Source organism: Sturnira hondurensis, unplaced genomic scaffold, assembly GCF_014824575.4.
Source record: "Sturnira hondurensis isolate 20B ecotype Veracruz unplaced genomic scaffold, ASM1482457v3 Scaffold0008916, whole genome shotgun sequence".
Taxonomy (NCBI): Eukaryota; Metazoa; Chordata; class Mammalia; order Chiroptera; family Phyllostomidae; genus Sturnira; species Sturnira hondurensis.
In genome coordinates this window covers 1,317,640-1,337,785 of record NW_028081547.1, presented here as the reverse complement: position 1 = coordinate 1,337,785, position 20,146 = coordinate 1,317,640, and the positions used below count along the sequence as shown (strand labels likewise).

Here is a 20,146-nt window from a genome sequence, read left to right as displayed (position 1 = left end):
GAGCGCGGGGACTGGAGGTGCATCCTGGGACACACCACTGAACCTCACGGAGCCTCCATTTCCTAGTGCACATTAATGAGCGTAACAGCACATACCTCTTGTTCACTGAGAGGACTCTGCTTCTCACTTTGACCTATTTGTGTAACTCATTATTAGTGTCATTCTGGTTGACTCCGAAAACCTATTCTGTTGCCCGCCCGCGTGAGAGAAGGCTGTCCACAGTGTGTACAGTGCTGGGATAATAGGCTCAGGCAGATAAGGTTAAACTAGAGGGTTTCCTGTGACTGTGCTGCTCAGGCTGCCACAAAGGTACCCTAATGACAGAGGAGTGGAAACACGTTCCTACTTTGTTCTTCGTCAAGCCACAAGCATAGGACTTCTTTTCAGTCTAATTTTTAGTTCTGCTCTGCATAATCCATAGTATGGTGGTGGTGGGGGGGGGTGTCAGTGTTTTTATCTACTTACAACAGTGGGTCAAGTTAATACTTCTGGTTGCTGGGCCATGAACTTGCTGTAGCTTTTTGTCTCCTCTCCTCACTGTGGATCCCAGTTTGAGAAACATGGCCCTTTGCAAACTGGGAAACCAGGATTGATAATCCAGAGATGTGATCGACCAGAACAAACAAGGTTGGTGAGGGTGAACACGGACTCAGGGCAGTAGACACCTCTTTCTGTAACTGCTTTTGTACCTCCTGTGTCCTTACTGATACGTCCCTTTTAACCATCTCCTGATGGGAAATTTCCCTTCAGCTTTGGAGCCTGCTGCTTTTGTCAAAAACCCAACGGACTGAAATGCCTTTACCACTGTTGCCAGAATGTCTTTTTACTTTATTCTTTTGTCTTATCTTTTAGAGTAGAGTATGACTTTCCCAGAGCAGTGTATTAACCTAGAACAAATTAGTTTTGGCATGAGGGATTTTTGTTTTGAAGTTGCCTGGAAGAAGCTTGCTTTCTCTTTAATTCACTGGGCCACTGTCACATTGCTGGCTGGAGTGTGTTCTGCCGGTGGGAGGTTTTCCCTAAGCAGATTTGAGAAATGGCTGCTGCCTGCTGGTTCAAGTACAATGCCTTCCCTGTTCTCTCTTCTTTCACGTCTGTCCCAGAAGAGGGTCTGCACCTGATCCTCTGTAATTCGTATGGAAGTCCGCAGGGGTCCTAGGTTAAGTTGTGTTTAGAAATACAAAGCCATTGCATTAATTTATACCGGAGGGAAAAGAGAGGGAAGGCAAAGCGGGCTAGGAAAACAGTGTTTGCGTATGCCATCTGGGGTGCATGGGGTTTAGATTGCGTGTGTTCTAAAACACACCGAAGTGCTGGAGCTTGAGGCATATTCTGAATCCCACTGGACCGGCTAGTGAGGCACTCTTGGCATTGTTCTTGGGGTCAGGGGAATCTTTAAGGAATTCCTTATAAAATGTGCTTATCTGATTAATGGGCCAGTAACCTTGAAACTTAGAGTTGCAGATCTCATCCACTGTACATGTGACTAATCTTCCCAAAGCAGGTGAGCGTTTCCCCTCTGTTTCTTTCCCTTTAGAGAAGGCTTGTGAAGTCCCTGGAAGATCTTTGTTCGCAGTACGATTTGACTGTGCGAAGCTCTACGGGGGATATTATACAGTTCATTTACGGAGGAGATGGCTTAGATCCTGCAGCCATGGAAGGAAAAGATGAACCCTTGGAGTTTAAAAGGGTTCTGGACAACATCAAAGTAAGATTTAGTATTATATCGGGTTAGAGTGTTTTTGAGGACATTTCTTTAGAATGGAGGTACCCTTTGGAAAAATCACACAGTTAATGTTCAGTCATGTCCAACTACTGGCTTAGTATTTTTCTTTTTGTGTTATTCTGCATGATTTTCCCAAACATAAAAAAAAAAAGATATTTTCTCAGTTTCAAAATTTAGTACCCAGATGCCAAAAGGAGGAGAAACCTTTGGTTTCTGTACAATTGTGGCCAGTATTATAAAGTTACGGGTGTTGAAAGCAGGCACATTTCACATATTTTAACTGGGGGTATAATTGAGAACCACCATTTTGGAAGGTAGCTTGACGATACTGATCTGAATTTGAATGTGGGTGCATTTTGACCCCATAGTTCCACTTACAGGAATCTGCCCTACAGAAATTACCTAAATGTGCCGAGAGTATTTTCCCAGTGTTGTTCATAGTAGAGACAAGCCATCCGCGTAGGAGAGCTCAGATATCTGATGGTCTGCCTGGGCTTTAGGATGGTATGTAGCCCGTAAAACTCTGGGGAAATTCCCTGAGCTTGGGAGTGGAGAAATATTTTCACTCTTAAAATATGTTTTTTTTAAACAATAATTTGTATCTTTTAATTTAATCTTTATTGTACTTTTTTCCCATTACCATTAAATCCCCGATACCCTCTTCCCCCTAATAATTTGTATTTTTTTTTTGTTTTATTTATGTATTTACTTTTAGAGGGGGGCGGGAAGAGAGGGAGAGAAGTATCAGTGTGTGAGAGACAGATCAATTGGTTGCCTCTGGCGCATCCTAACGTAGGGACCCAGCCCACAACCCAGGCATGTGCCCTGACTGGGACTCAAACTGGCGACCTTTTGTTTCACAGGCCGGCACTCAGTTCCCTGAGCCACACCAGCCAGGGCAACAGTTTGTATTTTTAATGCAAATCTGGGTTGGGGTGAATGGAACAGTATCCGCTTACTAGCCCAGAAGTCTTCGTGTGAGGTAGAATATCAGTTTGCCCTGTTTTCACCTTCATATGAAAGGTAGAGTCTGAAATTTGTTTAGAATGGGGAAGAACATCACAGGTTGCTAAAAGATCTCTCTGAGTAAGATTGTTCTGTCTCTTGTAAATTCTTGCATTTAATATCAGTCCCTTGTCCGTTGCCCTCACACGTCACACCGTTTCCTTTTAATACTTGAGGCAGTCTTCCCGTGTCCCAGCGAGCCTGCTCTCAGTAGAAACGAACTGATCCTGACCGCTGAGTCTGTCATGAAGAAGAGTGAGTTCCTCTGCTGTCGGGACAGCTTCCTGCAGGTACGCTTCCCCACGCTGACCATGCCCGACTTGGCTGTCCCAACACTGTTTGCCGAGGGCCAGCAGGTGAATTTTTCAGCTGGGGGGTTTATGTAAGAGAGTTTCTTTGTCAGAAAATTCAAGAATGGCCTCAGCAAAATCCAGCCAGCCAACATGAAGAATTTACCTTATGTCTTCCTTAGTTTATGGCTCTTATACAAGTGTTTTTGTATTAGAAGAAAAAGGCTTTAGCTTAAGAACTATTTGTTGTTTACCCCTACCCATATTATCAATACCCTACAGTCACTTTCTAATCCTGGGGACCAGCTTTTTTTCCCTACATCATTCTGAATCCCAATAATTTGTATTAGTGGTGTCGTTTCAGTACCTTTCGTTTTTAATTGTTCTTTCTCCGACTGTGGTGTGGATCAGAAATCTGTGGAGCCCACCTTCCTTTTCCTTCTGGGGACTTGTTACCTTGATGTCCCCTTAAGGTTTTCTTTGGTTTTGTTTTTTAATGCCTCTGATCTGCGCAAGCAGCCCCTTCCTATTTACAGTCGTGGTTATGACCAAAAGCAAAAGGATACAGAAATCAGCGTGGCTTCCTTTGTGTACTGATTGGTGGTTCAGATGCAGCAAACAAATCAGCTGGAATGAATCCCTTTCAGTATATCAAAAATAAAAACCACAAATTGAAAGTTTAAGAATGCTTTTGGTTAAGGAAGCTCTTCACTTCCTTTCATATGCTGAGGTGTGAAAAGTGAAAAAGAGAATCTTACAGATTTTAATATGTTTAAAATCAAGAGTGTGGTTAGGCTATGCGCCTTTAATTTTTTCAATAGGTTTTTTTAAGAAATTAGAATTGTGACTTTGTTTTCTGCATCATTACATTTACTTATTTATTTCTCTGTGAACCCTTGAAGACCCTAACTGAGACAGGCTATGAGAAATACAACGAGGTAACGCACCTAGCATGCTGACCGCAGAGTGTGAAGCAGTGAGCTCTGGCAGCGCCCCAGCTGTTTACCGGCACACCAGAGACAACAGGGTTCCGTCCCAGTGCTGGCAAATACGGCTTCCCTGTGCATCACTGTGGACTGGGTTTAACGGGTGGCTTCTGACCTGCAATGTTTATTTAGTCAGCGAGCGCTCGTTCAGCCGTCACTATGTCACACTGTGCAGATCCTCGGGACCCAAAGATAACCAGACATGCCCTTGCCCTTCAACAAGCTCACAACCTGAATCTGATGAATTCAGTTTTGCCAAGAGGGTTCAAAATCCACTAGCCAGACTGATGTGACTGAGCCTTTGAAATGTTCTCTGGCTCCACTTTGTGCCAGAGCAGAGGCAGCTCCTAAGAGGCGTTGAGCCCTGGCCCTGCCGGAGGTTATGCCTGTGCTCACAGACTGCTGCGGCGTGAGTGTGGGGATTTAACTGCTGGTTAATCGTGTGATTAATTGCCTGCCATTTGCCATGTTGTTAGTTCTCTGTAGTATATGCATGGGTTGATGCAGCTGAATTCTTAGGAGTTTATTTCAGTTTCCATTTCTGCAAAATAAGCTTTTTTGTTTTTTAACCTCCACAATATCTAACTTCTGTGTAAGGAAAGTCATTTCTTTCAGCAAAGCCACTGGAAGCAGATCCCTGGGGGTGGCAGCTGAAAGATCGCATGTCTAGCACCTGAGCTGGGGGACGGTTTTCGGTGTGTCCTCTCTACTCCTGTGTGTGCAGAGCTCCTGACAGATGAAAATCCCCTGGGTCTGCTCGGCCATAGGCTCTCATTCCGGTTTCCCTGCACCAACAGGTGGGGCAGCCTTTAACACCCAGCGATCAAATGGCAGCGTCTGAGCCAAGAGGGCTTTCAGAAACTTGCCCAGAAGGATACGACCCACACCTAGACAAGCAGGCTGGGCGGAGGAAGTGAGCAATATGAAAGAGTCTCTTTACACTGAGCAACCTACAGAAAAAAATGAAGCAGCAGAGGGTATTCCTGCCTTTGCATAGTCCCACTTTAGGCAGAGTCTCTCCAGAGGAGATGGCTCCAACCGCCCTCTCCAGCTCTAATTTCCTTCTCTGGTTTTCAGTAATGGACTGTATCTGAAAATGCAGTCTCAGACTTGTAATTAGTAAGTAAGCCTAGAGAGTTTCTCTTTAAAAAGAGTCCCTTGAGAATTTTCAAGTTCTTGCAAACTAATAAAAGTCCTTTGTATGTACAACAGTGGCTGAATGTATCTGCACACTTTCTCAATGAGAAGAAGGCAGTGTGGCATGAAAAGGCCGTGTTGGTGAACAAGGGGTAACCAAGGTGTGATGGACTCCACAGGTAGCCCCTTGGCCACCTGGGCTCACAGGATACAGACTGAAATTCCCAGTGGGCAAAGGCAACATTGCTGAAACCCCTGTCCCAAGAGCAGACTTTGGAGAAAGCATCTGACCTCATGAAGAGGCCTGTCACCTTGGTCAAGCATATGACTGTCTTCAGCCCCTCAGAGGTCTCTGCTCTGAGTGCTGGGACTAATGTCATGCCCCCTCACAGGGAGGACTCATTGAGCTGTGCAGTCGCTGCCTGAGAAGGGCCCATGAGCCATGGACTAGTTTACTTTTAGAAAAGGTAGTCATAGGAATTATTGCCAGACAGTCGGTAGGAAGCTAAAGAGATTTATTTTTGCAGTGTTAGGATAGAACTGGATTACTAAATGTTAAGCTCTCTATAGGTACCCTACAGAGTTTATTTTTATGAAAGTGGACTTCTGGTTCAGTTTCTTCTGCTGAGCTCTTTTTTTTTTAAGATTTTTATTTACTTTATTTTTATAGAGAGAGAAGAGGGGAAGGGAGGGAGAAAGAGAGAGAGAGAGAGACATCAGTGGGTGGTTGACTCTCCCACACCCCCACCAGGATCCAGGCCTAAAGCCCAGGCATATTCCCTGACCGGGAATCGAACCAGTAACCCTCTGGTTCTCAGGCTAGCACTCAATCCACTGAGCTACACCACTGAGAGCTCTGCTAAGCTTTTAATCAAGGGAGCAAAGACAGTAGCAAAGTTCAACCTCTCTGCCACCTCTCCCCTCCCGGCCACCTTACCGTCATTGAGAAAAGCCTGGCTCAAACAAAGCATCAAATACTGTTTTCTATTATATACCCATTTCTCCCTACCTGCTTTCAAGGGAAAATAGGCATCAATTCATGCTCACTCTCACCATGATTTATCTAAAGTCACTGAGGCAAATTCTATTTCCCAGAGAGCTGCTGAGGAGAAATGTAGTCTGTCTACTCTCCCCATCTCCTCAGAAAGGATTGCTGCTCCTGTGTGGTGTGTGCCATCAGCTCATCTGAGAAGTACTCTAAGAGTCATTCCTTCCCTGGCCGGTTAATGGATCAGTTGGTGAGAGCATCATGCAATGCACCAAGGTTGCAGGTTCGATCCCCAGTCAGGGCACATACAAGAAGCAACCAATAACTGCATGAATGAGCGTAACATCAAATTGATGTTTCTCTGCTCTCTTAAATCAATAATTAAAATTAAAAGTCCTATTGTGCCTAATGTGTGAGTCCACCTCCCCCCGGGAGCTGGACTTTGATGGGGTAGTTCATTAAACCACACCATACCCCCTTCTGTAAGCACTCCCTGAGAGGAGGTGCTGGCTGATTCTGGTTCCAGGAGTGACCATGAGGCTGGCTGTGTTTCATAGACACGCTATCATTTGTAAACAGATGGCTTTTTTTCTGTTTGAGCAGTTGCCAGAAAACCTTGGTCCACAGTCCCGAGCCCTGCCCTGTGTACCTCCCCATCCTTGGATGTACTTCTCACCTTCCTTGCTCCACTTAGTCACCATCCTGGGGCCTAGATTACTGTTCTTTCCATCTTTTTTGCTGTTGTTCTTTTTTTTTCTTTTTTCTTTTTGTTTCTTACCATTTTTTTTCTTTTAGAGTACTGTTCTTAAATATAGCAAGAATAGCAAATAAATTAATATTTTACTTCTAGCTTTGAGAGTGGTTTCCAGGAATCCTTCCAAAGTTCTAATGGTGTGTGGGAGGGAGCGAGAGAGACTGAGGGAGTGTTGCAGAGGTGAGAGTCAGAAAGAAGGAGAAGCTGGATTTGGGAGTGTTTCCTTTGCAATGAAGGCACGCTCAAAGCATGTGTTAGAAATGTATATACGCCTGCAAAGCTATGCTTTAGCGTGTAAGTATTTAAATTGATCATAACAACTTCAGAAGAAATTTAAAAATTAATCTAGAGACGAAAAGTGTACGTGGTACACTTCTCCCTGTCTGAACCGTGTGCATGTAAGCAGTGCGATGTGCTGGGGAGCAGAGGAGAAAGCAGCAGGTACGAAGGGTGATCCTGGTGCTGCACAAGGGTGACGTTGCAGACCCAGGGGGGTGGCAGGAGCGTGCCATTGCTGAAGCCTCGTTGGAATAAAAAGGCCTTAGAAACACCTAAACTGATGAGTGATATGTCCGGGCTGTGGATGATTTTGTGTGTTCTTTAGAAAAACATTTTGTAATAGGAACTTGATCCATAGTGTATCCCTGTAGTATATATTTAGCTGTCACTAAAATATGATGGGCTCATTTTACTGAAGCTTATAAAACACATCATGCCATCTGAATTACTGAGGAATTCAGTAATTCAGAAAAACATACTGCTTATGTTTGCTGTGTGCTCTTTCAGGAGATAAAAAAGTTCATTAAGGGGGTTTCTGAGAAGATCAAGAAAACCAGAGACAAATATGGCATCAACGATAACGGCACAACAGAGGTAACCGGCCTTCCCTGATGTGGGACAGACCCCACGGTGTTTTCCGGTGCTGCCAGCCCTAACTCTGCACTTGGTTCTGTTCTTCTAGCCCCGCGTGCTATACCAGTTGGACCGGATCACCCCGACCCAAATAGAAAAGTTTCTAGAGACCTGTAGGGACAAGTACATGAGGTATGGATGCTAATTGTCTTAGACTGTCAGGCAGTTACATGGCTCTCTCATATCCTTCCTGTTTCCCCAGGGAAATAAAATTCTGCACCAGCACCCTTATTGACTGCCAGTATTTGAGCAGGTTCTCTCACCTCTTACCTAGGGATTCCAGTGGGTAGGTTGGTCGACTGGATGCCCCAAGATGTGGAAATAACACAAAGAAATTTTCAAGTGTTTTCTCCCCAAAGAGAAACTACCAATATATTTGGCAGGTGCTACCTGCTGTTTCCACCTTCAGTGCCATTTTTTAACAGGCCCTTTTTTAAAAATACTTTATTTATTTTTAGAGAGTGGAAGGGAAGGAGAAAAAGAAGGAGAGAGACATCAATGTGTGGGCGCCCCCAGCTAGGGACCTGGCCCTCAGTGCAGGCATGTGCCCTGACTGGGAATTGATGTGGTGACCCTTTAGTTTGCAGTGTGGCACTCAATCCACTGAGCCACACCAACCGGGGCTGTTAGCAGGCTCTTCTTATATGTTCATCAGGCAGTGGACATTTGGGCCCAGGCATTGCGTGTTGACCGCAAGTAGCCACACAGGATTCACTTTCATTCTCAGACCCCTCTGAGCATCGTATCTCTGTCTGCACCTGTTAGTGATCTGTGCCCAGTTCTACCTCGATCACAAGCATAGCCTGGCTCGTCGCTAATTCCTTTCTGACCCTAAAGGCACCTGCATTTCTTCTGTTGACATAACCAGAAGCCTGTCCCCAGAAGTTTTGCTGGACTTTTCATTCATATCTTTTTCTTCCAGGGCACAGATGGAACCAGGTTCTGCGGTAGGTGCACTCTGTGCTCAGAGCATTGGTGAACCAGGCACCCAGATGACCTTGAAGACTTTCCACTTTGCAGGCGTGGCCTCCATGAATATCACCCTGGGTGTGCCCCGGATCAAAGAGATCATCAACGCTTCTAAGGCCATCAGGTGCCCCACCTCCACTTCCCTTCTATTCCCGGACTGCCTGTCATGTTTTTTGAGAAACAGTGATCCTTGTGTCAGATGTGCTGTTTAAATGGGCAGTATCTCAAACTTCAGTGTCATGCTTGTGTTAACCATATTTTAGTTTTTTAAAAAACACACTCAAGAAAAATATAGGTTGAAACCAGTTACAGTCAAAATTGAAAAAGTAATTCTTAATGGCTACAGGTCACATGAGAGAAACATAAAACAAACAAACAACAACAACAAAAAACAAGTACTACTGGAAAAATGATAGCAGTGTGTCATGGTAGATTTCAAACTTTTTATGTCGTATTCCCAGCCGAACCAGGCCTGACTGCTGTGTCTCCCACTTCAGCTGTAGCAATATTCTGTGACTCCTGTGATTTCGTGATAGGATGTGTAGGTGATCTGAGACCAAAAAAGATAGAGATGTATTGCGGTACATTTGATGACGAAATGATGATTCACCTGTGACCGGAACCTAAAAAAATGACCGACAGCATTAAATGAAAGCACTACACTTGGCTCCCGAACAGCAGCCGTAGGTGTCCAGGAGGCAGGAACTCTGCCTGCCCCTCTGGGTTGGTCAGATCTCTTCCAGGAGTGTGTGTTCGGAGGACACCACCCAGGACGGTGAGGGTGGAAGCTGATTAAGTAGTGGTTGGAGGCGCTGGAGGTGTCCTGGAGAAAGTCACTTCATTCACTGGTAGAGTGGTTTGCCTCGTGAGCTCCAAAAATAGTCAGTCTAAATAAGAATGTATGAAGAAGCGTGCTTGACACACAGTGAATGCTCAGTAAACTTCAGTCGCTTTTAACATCACACTTCTCAGTAGTAATCAGTTTAACAAAGCAGTGGCCTTTAAGCAAGCTCACCCCCTGTGCTGTAATTGTTTCTCCCTTCTCACAGCACTCCAATCATCACAGCACAGCTGGACAAGGATGACGATGCGGATTACGCTCGCCTTGTGAAAGGGAGAATTGAGAAAACCCTCCTGGGAGAGGTAAGGAGAAATCTCTCTTAATAACAGGAAACTAGATCAGTGTTGCAAGGAAGTATAAAACCAGTTTCAGTGGATATACTGGTTAGTGTGTCCACACTATTCTGTATCTTTAAAAAAAGAGTGAGCAGTGAACACTCTTGGGAAAGGGGAAGGTGACTGATTACCATTCTGATCTTCTGACACCACAGATTTCAGAGTATATTGAAGAAGTGTTTCTTCCTGATGATTGCTTTATTCTCGTCAAGCTCTCCCTGGAACGGATTAGACTTCTGAGACTGGAAGTGAGTCACGTAATTAAATGTGTAGAGGAAGCCGTCCTGTCTTAGTCTGGAGCTGGGCGCTGATGAGTTAGGGCAGGGACAAAGCAAGACACAGCATTACAGAGGTTTTCCTTTGGTTGATCTGTGTGAGTCTGTTGTATCTTCGCGTTCTTTCTAATCCAGACTCTGACAGACATTGCCTTCTAAAGACGTACAGGGAATTAGTTGAAATTTTGTGCTGGCCACAATACCCATTCACTGCGACAAAGTGTTGCAGTAATTGGTCTCCTTGTCGCTCTTCCCAGTGTTTGGAAGGACTGTAGGGCTGTCTGGGTCTTACACATCTGTGGCTCCCAGCACCAGCACAACACCTGGCTAGCTTGGTGCATGTTTTTCGATGGGTGGGTTAAACTTGCTTAACAGTTGCAAGATTATCAGCCCTATTCAGGGTACAAACTGAGTAACTCCCTGGCACTTTCCTCTTTCTTTCACATAATTAAAGTCTATACTAGTCTTCACACATTCTGTATCCCATTCTCTCAAGTACCAAGTTCAGGTGTTGTCCGTGTGGAAGATGACCTAAATTGAATGGCCAATTGTCCAGGTTGGGGATTTTTGTAGCCTGGTTCTGGCCACTTGCGGCCCTTTTATCAGAAGGGTAAGGAAGCCTCAAGGAATGTAGCCGTTGTGGTGAAGACTCAGTAAAGGGGGGGCTTCACGGATGCTTTTAGATTGTCCTGGCCACCAGCCTCCGGCTCCCCCTCAGCTCCCCTGGAGCCCATGCATGCTGCCATGACCTGAGTGTGCGTTTTCAGTGGGGTGAAGGTTGGAGGCCTATAAAAAAAACCTTTGTGCTCTTTTTATGAATAAGCACAGATATTCATACAGCACACAAATAATAAAATATATCTCTGGTATAAAAATTTCATGGTGGGGAGAGTGATTAGGAAAATACCTAAAAAAGGCTTTTCAGAGGCACAATGATGAAAAAAGACTGAGAAACCCTGGAAACAAAGGCTCCAAACTGCTGTCAGTAATGTCCTGGGCATCTGGCCTGTGCCTGGCCACCTTGGTGGCCACATTCACTGTGTGTCCTGGTTCATCTCAGGTGAACGCTGAGACGGTACGGTATTCCATCTGCATGTCCAAGCTCCGTGTAAAGCCGGGTGATGTGGCTGTTCACGGCGAGGCTGTGGTGTGTGTCACCCCCCGAGAAAACAGCAAGAGCTCCATGTACTATGTGCTGCAGTTCCTGAAAGAGGATCTCCCCAAGGTGAGATGACAGTCACCCTTTGGGGCCCTACCCAGCCGAGTGCCAGGAGATTTGTAAAGAGGGAGACCACGTAACCACTAAGGGGAATATTAAGGTGCCAGTGAGGGACTCTGCTGCCACCGAACTGAGGGTGGCACACCACTTCTTCCTCTCTTCTTTGCCACACTCCTAAGGAATCAGCCCATTTTCTTTTCTTCTTAGCACTGTCATACCAACTGTGTCTATTAGATTTCTTTCTGTTTTCTCATAAAACTGATGGTCCAAAAGGACACGGACCCCTGAATTTCTGCAGGGATCCCTAATCCCTGAAACAGCGGACAGGCACTGTTAGGTTTGGTATGCTACTGACGCTACCACAGAAACAGGGATGATCCGGGTGACAAACCCAGGCCTTGGCATTCCCCATTCTCACTGCCACTGCGGTTTCTGAGGCTGCCAGCTTGATGGAGGCCATGGGCACTACAGAGTCCCAACCCTTCTGTGTTTCTGAGTCCAGGTGGTGGTACAGGGCATCCCAGAGGTGTCCAGAGCTGTCATCCACATCGACGAGCAGAGCGGAAGGGAAAAGTACAAGCTACTGGTGGAGGGTGATAACCTGCGGGCAGTCATGGCCACTCACGGTGTGAAGGGCACCCGAACCACCTCCAATAACACATATGAGGTACTGCTCACACCCAGGGTCCCCTTACAGTCGTCCTGTCTCCCTTGGTGCCCCTTCCAGGCCCTCAGCTGGCTCCTGGCACATTCCTCAGACCTTGCTGTTTTCTCTGGGTCTACAGCGAAACATCTATTTCTGGGAAAGGGCGTGGGGCTTGCCATGAGCCTGCAGGGCAGAGGAGGACTTAGAAGACGTTGGGTAGCACCCTGGAAGTGGCTGCGTCCACTCATCCTGGCTCTCCCTAGGTGGAGAAGACTCTGGGCATTGAAGCTGCTCGGACCACTATCATCAATGAGATCCAGTACACGATGGTCAACCACGGCATGAGCATCGACAGGAGGCACGTTATGCTGCTCTCCGACCTGATGACCTACAAGGTTGGTGGGAGTGACCAATCTCAGGAGAAGGAAGCTGTCATGCTAAGACATGGAAAGTACATGGTTGTGGTGTCCATTGAGCAAAAATAAGGTGGCTCCATCCCCCCAAAACCAAAGCATGGTGCTCAGCTGGCTGCTCCGGTAAAATTCCAGTACGAACACTGGAATGGTGTGCAGTGGAGTATGGGGTTTTGCTCTTATTAGAAATTGTGTCCTGCCCTGGCTGGTGTAGTTCAGTGGATTGAGCGCGGGCTATGAAGCAAAGGGTCACGGTTCGATTCCCAGTCAGGGCACATGCCTGGGTTGTGGGCCCCATCCCCAGTTGGGACCATGTGAGAGGCAGCCACACACTGATGTTTCTCTCCCTCTCTTGCTCCTTCTCTTCCCCTCTAAAAATTAAAAAAAGAAAGAAAGAAAGTATAAGAAAGAAAGAAAAAAAGAAATTTTGTCCTCATCCCTGCCCTTTTGTCCTAGCCATTGACAAAAGGGCAGGGATTTCCTGTCAAACTGAGGTGTTTATTCCCTGTTAAACCCATTCACCACACTTCTCCTGTAGCCATATTCAGGAAAAGAATAAGTTTAACATGATCTCTGGGGTGACTGAGGCTGGTTGGTTGGTTAGTTATATTTGCTTTCTTCCCCCAAAAGTGCCTTCTGTCTAGCAGTGCTGTACAAAAGGTTTCGGTGACCCTTCCCATTCAGACCTGCACTGTGCTGGAGAATAGTCAGAAACTAGGCAGGAGAACTGGCCCATTCCTACCACCCACATGAGGCTGTTATTCTCAAGTCTTCCCCTTCAGTCTTGCTTTGCATATATATAGTGTTTCTCTGGTTTCAGTGAAGAGTGGGCACTAGTTTTTATCCTGAGTTTTTAATTTAACATTGTATTTTCCATGTTGTTGCATAGTTTTTTTATTTGTCTTGTTTTGCTTTGCTTTGCTTTGAGAGAGAGGGAAAGGGAAGGAGAAACAGAGAGAGAGAAACATCAATGTGTGGTTGTCTCTCATGCGCCCCCTATTGGGGACCTGGCCAGCAACCCAGGCATGTGCCCTGACTGGGAAGAAAACTTGCAACCCTTTAATTTGCAGTCCATGCTCAATCTATTGAGCTACACCAGCCAGGCTTCATATTTTTTTAATTTTTAAATATATTTTATTGATTATACCATTACAGTTGTTGTTCTATTCCCCCCTTCATTCCCCTCCACTCTGCACACCCCCTCCCCCACCATTCCCCCACTTTAGTTTATGACCACATGTCTCAAGTTCTTTAGATTCTATATTTCCCCTACTATTCTTGCCCTCCTCCCTATCTATTTTCTACCTACCATCTATGCTATTTTCTGTGCCTTCTCCCCCATTCTCCTCCTCCCACCCCCCTGTTTCTAACCCTCCATGTGTTCTTCATTTCTATGGTTCCACTCCTGATCTAGCTGTCCTCTTGCTTTGCTTTTGTTTTAGGTGTGGTTGTTGATAACTGTGAATTTGCTGTCCTTTCACTGTTAATATTTTTCATCTTCTTTTTCTTAGATAAGTCCCTTTAACATTTCATATAATAAGGCCTTGATGATGAACTCCTTGAATTTAATCTTATCTGAGAAGCATTTTATCTGTCCTCCATTCTAAATGAAAACTTTGCTGGATAAAGCAATCTTGGCTGTAGGTCTTTGGATTTCATGACTTGGAATACTTCTTTCCAGCCCTTTCTTGCCTGTAAGGTCTCTTTTGAGAAATCCGCTGACAGTCTGATGGGAACTCCTTTGTAGGTGACTGTGCCCTTATCTCTTGCTGCTTCTAGGATTCTCTCCTTCATTTTAATCTTGGCTAATGTAATTATGATGTTCCTTGGTGTGTTCCTTCTTGGGTCCAACTTCTTTAGGACTCTCTGAGCTTCCTGGATTTCCTGGAAGTCTATTTCCTTTGCCAGACTGGAGAAGTTCTCCTTTATTATTTGTTCAAATATGTTTTCCACTCATGGCTGTTTCTTTTCCCCTTCTGGTATCCCTATAATCCGGATGTTGGAACGTTTAAAGATGTCCTGGAGGTTCCTAAGCCTCTCCTCATTTTTTTGAATTCTCATTTCTTCATTCCTTTCTGGTTGGATGTTTTGTTCTTCCTTCTGGTCTATTCCATTGATTTGAGTCCCAGTTTCCTTTCCATCACTATTGGTTTCCTGGACATCTCCCTTCATTTCAATTAGTTTAGCCTTCATATGTTCCTCTAATCTGTGACTAAAATCAACCAGTTCTGTGAGCATCCTGATGACCAGTGTTTTGAACTGTGCATCTGAGAGGTTCGCTATTTCTCGGTCACTTACAGTTATCGGCCCTGGGACTTTGAGTTCTTCTTGAGCTATATTTTGGTCTGTTTGTACCCGTTTCGTAGGAGGAGTGGAGCCCTAGGTGTTCACCAGGGTGGGGCAACTGAGTCACTGGGTTGTGACGCTGTATGAGGAGGCAGGGTCAAAGGAAATCAATGGCGGTCCCCTCTGCCTCCTCCCGCTGCCGGGGCTGCCCAGTCTGGCGTGAATGTGCAACCTCGATCACCCTGCCCCACACCCTCACTGGATCAGCCTGCCCGGCACCCTCACTGGGTTCGCCTCTGGGGCCTGCAGGGTCTGTCTCACTGCTCATATCTCTGCTGGTTTATCCGCAAGTGAGTATGACCGCACTCAGTCTGCCCCATACCCCCACTGGGTCTGCGCTGCTACACCGCTGCCTGCATGCCTGGGTCCCCTGGGTCCAGGGATCCTTCCTGCCCGGCCCTATTCCGCTGCTGGCTCCGCCCCTCTTACCGGTCCGGTTGAACGGTTCGTTGTTGTCTGACTTCCATATAGTTCAGTTTTCTGTTCTTTGGCTGTGTCTTTGTTTACTAAACCTTTGTTGTATTCAAACTTGGTTGTGGGAGAAGGCACAGTGTTTCTACCTATGCCTCCATCTTGGCGGAAGTCCTCATATTTTTAAATATACTTTTTTAATGATGTCCTACTAGTCCTTGGAGTGAAAACACTTAAATGTATTTAACTCTCTCCCAGCTTTAAGATGTTTAAGTTGCATTTTGAGCTCTTTAAAACATAGTAAACATCTTCAGAAATACTTTCTTTTTTCTAAAGTTAGGTTCTGAACTCTAGTTCTCAGTTCATAATTATTTGTTCCAATGGCCCCTGCTTGTGAGTATGAGGATCCATGTTGTCCGTGACAAATAGTCCCAGCGAGACACGGGTGGGGCAGAGAGCTGTTAGGGTCCTGTTCTAGACTGAGGTTATGACTTAAGCAACTACTGTATTGGGCTGATTTTTGCTTATTCTGTTGAAGAGGATGCCATGGATGTGGTTTGGTTTTAAGCTTTCACAAGTGGCATGGGTACCACTCTGACATGTTCATCCCTTGACACAGGGGGAAGTCCTGGGCATTACTAGGTTTGGCCTGGCTAAGATGAAGGAGAGTGTGCTGATGCTGGCCTCCTTTGAGAAGACGGCTGACCACCTCTTTGACGCTGCCTACTTTGGGCAGAAGGACTCCGTGTGCGGTAGGTTTGGTGTTTCTAAAAGCATAGCCAGGGGCCTTGGTTGTCTGTAACTTAAACCCTGGCAGGGGTGTTTTGGGAAGCAAACAACTGAATAGGCAGAGCTTTTATTTTTATAGGAATAAAGTTACAGATCATGGAATTGGAACCAACCAATCTCATTTCCAGAGCTTGAGCAGAGCATTACCCTGCATCCCCCCCATCTTCTAAGGGGCCTCTCTGTCCATACAGCCAATTTTTGGTCCAAGAAGAAAAAGATCCACCATGGACATGTAGGAACTTTCCCAGCCCATGTGATGCCAAGGCTGGCAGGAGAGGGGCAGTGCTATGTGTCTCTGTTGTCCTTTCTGCCTGGGCAGGGCAGCCAGCTTGTTGAGCCCCCGTGCCGGGCATCTTGAATGCCCGTATCTCAGTACCTCTGGGAGTGTAGGTATTAAACCCTTTTACAAATGAGAAAACAAAGAAACCCACTTGCCGTCAAGTCTGACTGCAAATTCTTGCCCTGTACTGGCCTTATCCCCTAACGGTGCAGTGCTTCTCTGATGGGGGCCTGGGAGAGAGGGAGTGTAAGCGGGAGCTGTCACGACGGTGCCTGCTGCCCACCCGGCTCTTCCCTGCGTCCTTTACAGCGGCCCACTGTACTTCAGCCTTTCTCAGGCCAAGACCCTACAGGCCTGATTGGGAGCTTAGGAGGAGCTGGGGCGTAGGAGGGTCAGTAGCTTCTCAAAGTCACAAACTCGTCGGCCCATGCAGGGAGTCCAAGCCTGGCTGCCATCCCTGCCTCCAGATCTCTGCTTCCTAGTGGCCATTTCAAGCCTCACCGCCTACTCTTGTGTGGATTTGCCAAACAGGTGATGGTGTAGTGGGGCCCAGTCAGCATATGTCTAAGACGAATGCCTTTCAAAAGGGGTATAAGTTGCAGATGAAAGGGAAAAGGAATTACATAATTCTTTAAGATAATAAAGGGTGAAAGGCAAGGAAAGAGAGCAGAAATTGGGGCAGGAGAAAGCCAAAGCCAAGGTAAAAGTTAGAGCAAGTCTGCTTGACAGGGGCCCTAAGACCCAGCACCCCAACCTTCCCAACAGGACATGGGGCCCTGGGCCTGGACTGCAGCCCTGCTGCCCCACTTTGGCCCTGCCCACTGCTCCCTCTCCACTACCGACCCCTTTAGGCACCTGGTACCTCCACCCAATCCCCACTTCGAAATCATCCCCCTCCTCCTGGTCCTTTACACATTGTAGCATAGTGTCAGTCCTCACTATATGTTGGGTTTTAGTTTGGTGGTTTGCCTGACTGGTTTCCCAACAGCACAGCTCAGAATGTAGCAGGCACACACTTGCTTACTTTAGAGCCAGAAGCCTGATGCAGAGCCCAGTGCTTGGATCTTAGAAAGCTGAAAGGGAGCTTGGGAGAGAATCTGCACCACATCCTTATTTCTGTCACTCCATTAGGAGCCTTGGCTGCCTTCGGAGTGTTTCCAGTTAAGGCTCTGATCTCCCAAGGCTTTGGGGTGCCTTTCATCCTGGCCCGACCCTGGCGCCTGAGCATAGTGAACCCCTTGCTGTTGCTGGTTCCGAGGAGATTGTTGCCTGATCGTATCGTCCTGTTTGCTTTTCCTCTAGGTGCTAAGATAGGAAACACTGGCTGGCAAACTCGGGGTTCCCTGAGCATCTTTCACTAGCCTTGCTCGCTGTTTAGTGCCACAGAGTCTTTGGCTTAAGAGGGAGTGAACTGCTGAGCTGTCAGTCTCCGGCCAGCAGCTGGGCTGTGAAAAGGCACTGCCCTTCCCCGAGCATACGAACTCTCCCCTGCCATCTAGATGCACGGTGTGCAGCCTGGGCTTCTCAGCCGTCTCCCCGTCACAGACGAGGAGTAAAGTGACCAGCCCCAGTTCAACCCGTTGATGCGCAGTGGGGCTGGGACCCAAATCCCAGTTTCTGGCTCCTCAGTCAGCAGTCTTTCTGTCTGGACAACCCACCGTTGTGTTGAGAAGCTCTCTAACCTTCTTCTGGTTGGTTTCAGGGGTGTCTGAATGCATCATCATGGGAATCCCCATGAACATTGGAACCGGCCTGTTCAAGCTGCTCCACAAGGCTGACAAAGACCCAAGCCCTCCCAGGAGGCCCCTGATCTTCGACACAAACGAATTCCACATCCCCCTTGTCACATAGTCCAGGAAAGAAGGGACCATGCCTGACCTGTCCTGTCTTGAAAGGGGCTCCAGACCAACAGCTGCCTCAGCCGTGTGCTCCCTGGGGCGGAGGCCCTGCTTTCCACACCTTTTCAGCAATCGGAGAAGGCCCCCTGCGCCGCCAGGAGCAGCTCACCCGCCAACTCAGACCACACCGCTTGGTCAGAACAGCTGAGTCTTCTCTGTCATTTGTTTAAACCTAACCGAGGAACAGCTCCAGGCCTCCCTCCCTCCTGCCCACCTCCCTGACTTACAGGGAGGCCCGCCAGGCGTCTTCACTGATTCCCACCTCACTCATCTGCCCGTCAGCACCCAGGACCAAGGGCGCTGAGCCCCAGAGCCAGGGCAGAGCCCCAGAGCCAGGGCACAGCCCCAGGTTTCCGGTTCCTCAGTCATGCTTTAATCTCAGTCTGGTGTACCCTTGTAAATAGTGTTACTATTTATTCAGTTTAAAAATTGGGAGTTTTAGTTATTTGGTTTTACTTTTAAAACCACGAAAGCCAGCGTTGAAGTGTCACTGGGAAAACTGGTTAAACAAATGAGACAGTCCAGGATTTGTAATCGATCTGAGGCTGTTGTGAGGCCCAGGCTGCTCTGAAATGCCTTTCACAGGTGCCCTGGCCACTCTGTTTTCGTCTACCTCCAGTCCCACAAGTTTCAGCACTACCTTGTCACTACCTGTCACTACTGTGTGACAGAGTCACACCCGTTCTTTGTGGCCTTGGGCCCTGCTGAGGCGGGGACTGTCTGTATATTTGGAGATGATGAGTGAGGCCGGTCCAGGCTGCCTGCACTGGCATCCGCACCCCTCCTGGAGCAACAGGCAGGTGCACAACTGGTGGCTTAAAAAGTGCCCCAGGGGCAGTGGCAGCAGGTGCCAGCCATGAGGGGTGAAGGGTCACTCAGGAATGGAGGCCCACATGGGTGGGCGCCAGCTGGAGCTGGGGACTTGCCCACTTGGCATGGCAGGCTCCTCGAATGGGAAATCTCTGTTGACAACAGAAAGCATGTGTCAGGCTGTGAGTAGAGAACCAGCCGAGTATCCCAGAAAGACCCTTGTTTATCCCTGACCTGTGTGGCTCAGTGGGTTGGGTGCCATCCTGCAAACTAAATGGTCAGTGGTTTGATTCTCGGTTGGGGCACATGCCTGGGTTGCGGAGCAACCCCCTTAGGGGTGAGCAAGAGGCAACTGATCAGTGTCTCTCTCTCTCTCTAAAAATAAAATCTTTAAAAAGAAAAAGAGACCAGCATTTGGTCTACTCAGGCTTCTGCCAGTGAATACACCTTGCTAGTGGGTTCTTCAAGGTTTCCAAGGGGGATTTCTGCAACGTAGGAAAGGAAAGTACATGGCTTATCTTCTGGAGAGCAGGAAGGGTTCGCTCCCAGAGACTGCCTTCTTTGTGCCAGGTTGGCCCAGGAGGGCCACAGAGAAGAAACGGTGATGGCTGCAGCCCCTCTGCCCCTGGAGAATGTCCTGTGGAGCCTTGTCCCACTGTCCTGACTCCTTCCTGTCCAGGGGGGCCTTGCAAGACCCAGGCTGCTCAGTTGGGAGTAAGGTGATAGTGCAGAAGAAGTAAGGCTTTGACACCAATTCTGGCTCCACACACTTGAGAAGTTTACTTGTACGACTCAGCCCATTTATCATTGGCAAAGCCACTGAAAGAAACAGCCCAAACCACAGGGATGGGAATTTATTGTTAAGCGGGAAGATGGTTTGGACAATTAGAGAGATGGATGTGGTAAAAGAAAAAGTTGCAGTCTTGAAGAATTTAAGTGGTGTTTTATAGACTTCCATTTTTTGGACATTTCCTAGCTGATTTCCCATGTTCTGAATTAATGCTGCTAAGGTACTTTGGTCCATGTTCAAATGGGTGCTTGCTCCCCCATGCTGATGTGGTTCTGAATTAGGAATTCTTAACCTGAATTGTTTTTGGCAAAGATTCATGTTTAAAA

At 47.1% G+C, this 20,146-nt stretch overlaps 1 protein-coding gene across 1 annotated transcript in view; it reads left to right on the top strand.

Moving 5' to 3' along the window:
* The window catches only part of POLR3A (RNA polymerase III subunit A), a 54,555-nt gene extending 35,319 nt beyond the window's left edge, over nucleotides 1-19,236 (top strand). Inside the window, exons 20-31 of the mRNA XM_037056373.1 lie at nucleotides 1,538-1,708; nucleotides 2,908-3,021; nucleotides 7,673-7,759; nucleotides 7,848-7,930; nucleotides 8,721-8,891; nucleotides 9,817-9,910; nucleotides 10,099-10,191; nucleotides 11,279-11,443; nucleotides 11,940-12,104; nucleotides 12,347-12,478; nucleotides 15,873-16,005; nucleotides 18,025-19,236. Of these exons, the coding sequence (XP_036912268.1) occupies nucleotides 1,538-1,708; nucleotides 2,908-3,021; nucleotides 7,673-7,759; nucleotides 7,848-7,930; nucleotides 8,721-8,891; nucleotides 9,817-9,910; nucleotides 10,099-10,191; nucleotides 11,279-11,443; nucleotides 11,940-12,104; nucleotides 12,347-12,478; nucleotides 15,873-16,005; nucleotides 18,025-18,173 (1,557 nt within the window). The 3' untranslated portion in view covers nucleotides 18,174-19,236. The remainder of the gene's footprint in view (nucleotides 1-1,537; nucleotides 1,709-2,907; nucleotides 3,022-7,672; nucleotides 7,760-7,847; nucleotides 7,931-8,720; nucleotides 8,892-9,816; nucleotides 9,911-10,098; nucleotides 10,192-11,278; nucleotides 11,444-11,939; nucleotides 12,105-12,346; nucleotides 12,479-15,872; nucleotides 16,006-18,024) is intronic.
* The last annotated feature ends 910 nt before the right edge of the window (nucleotides 19,237-20,146 follow it).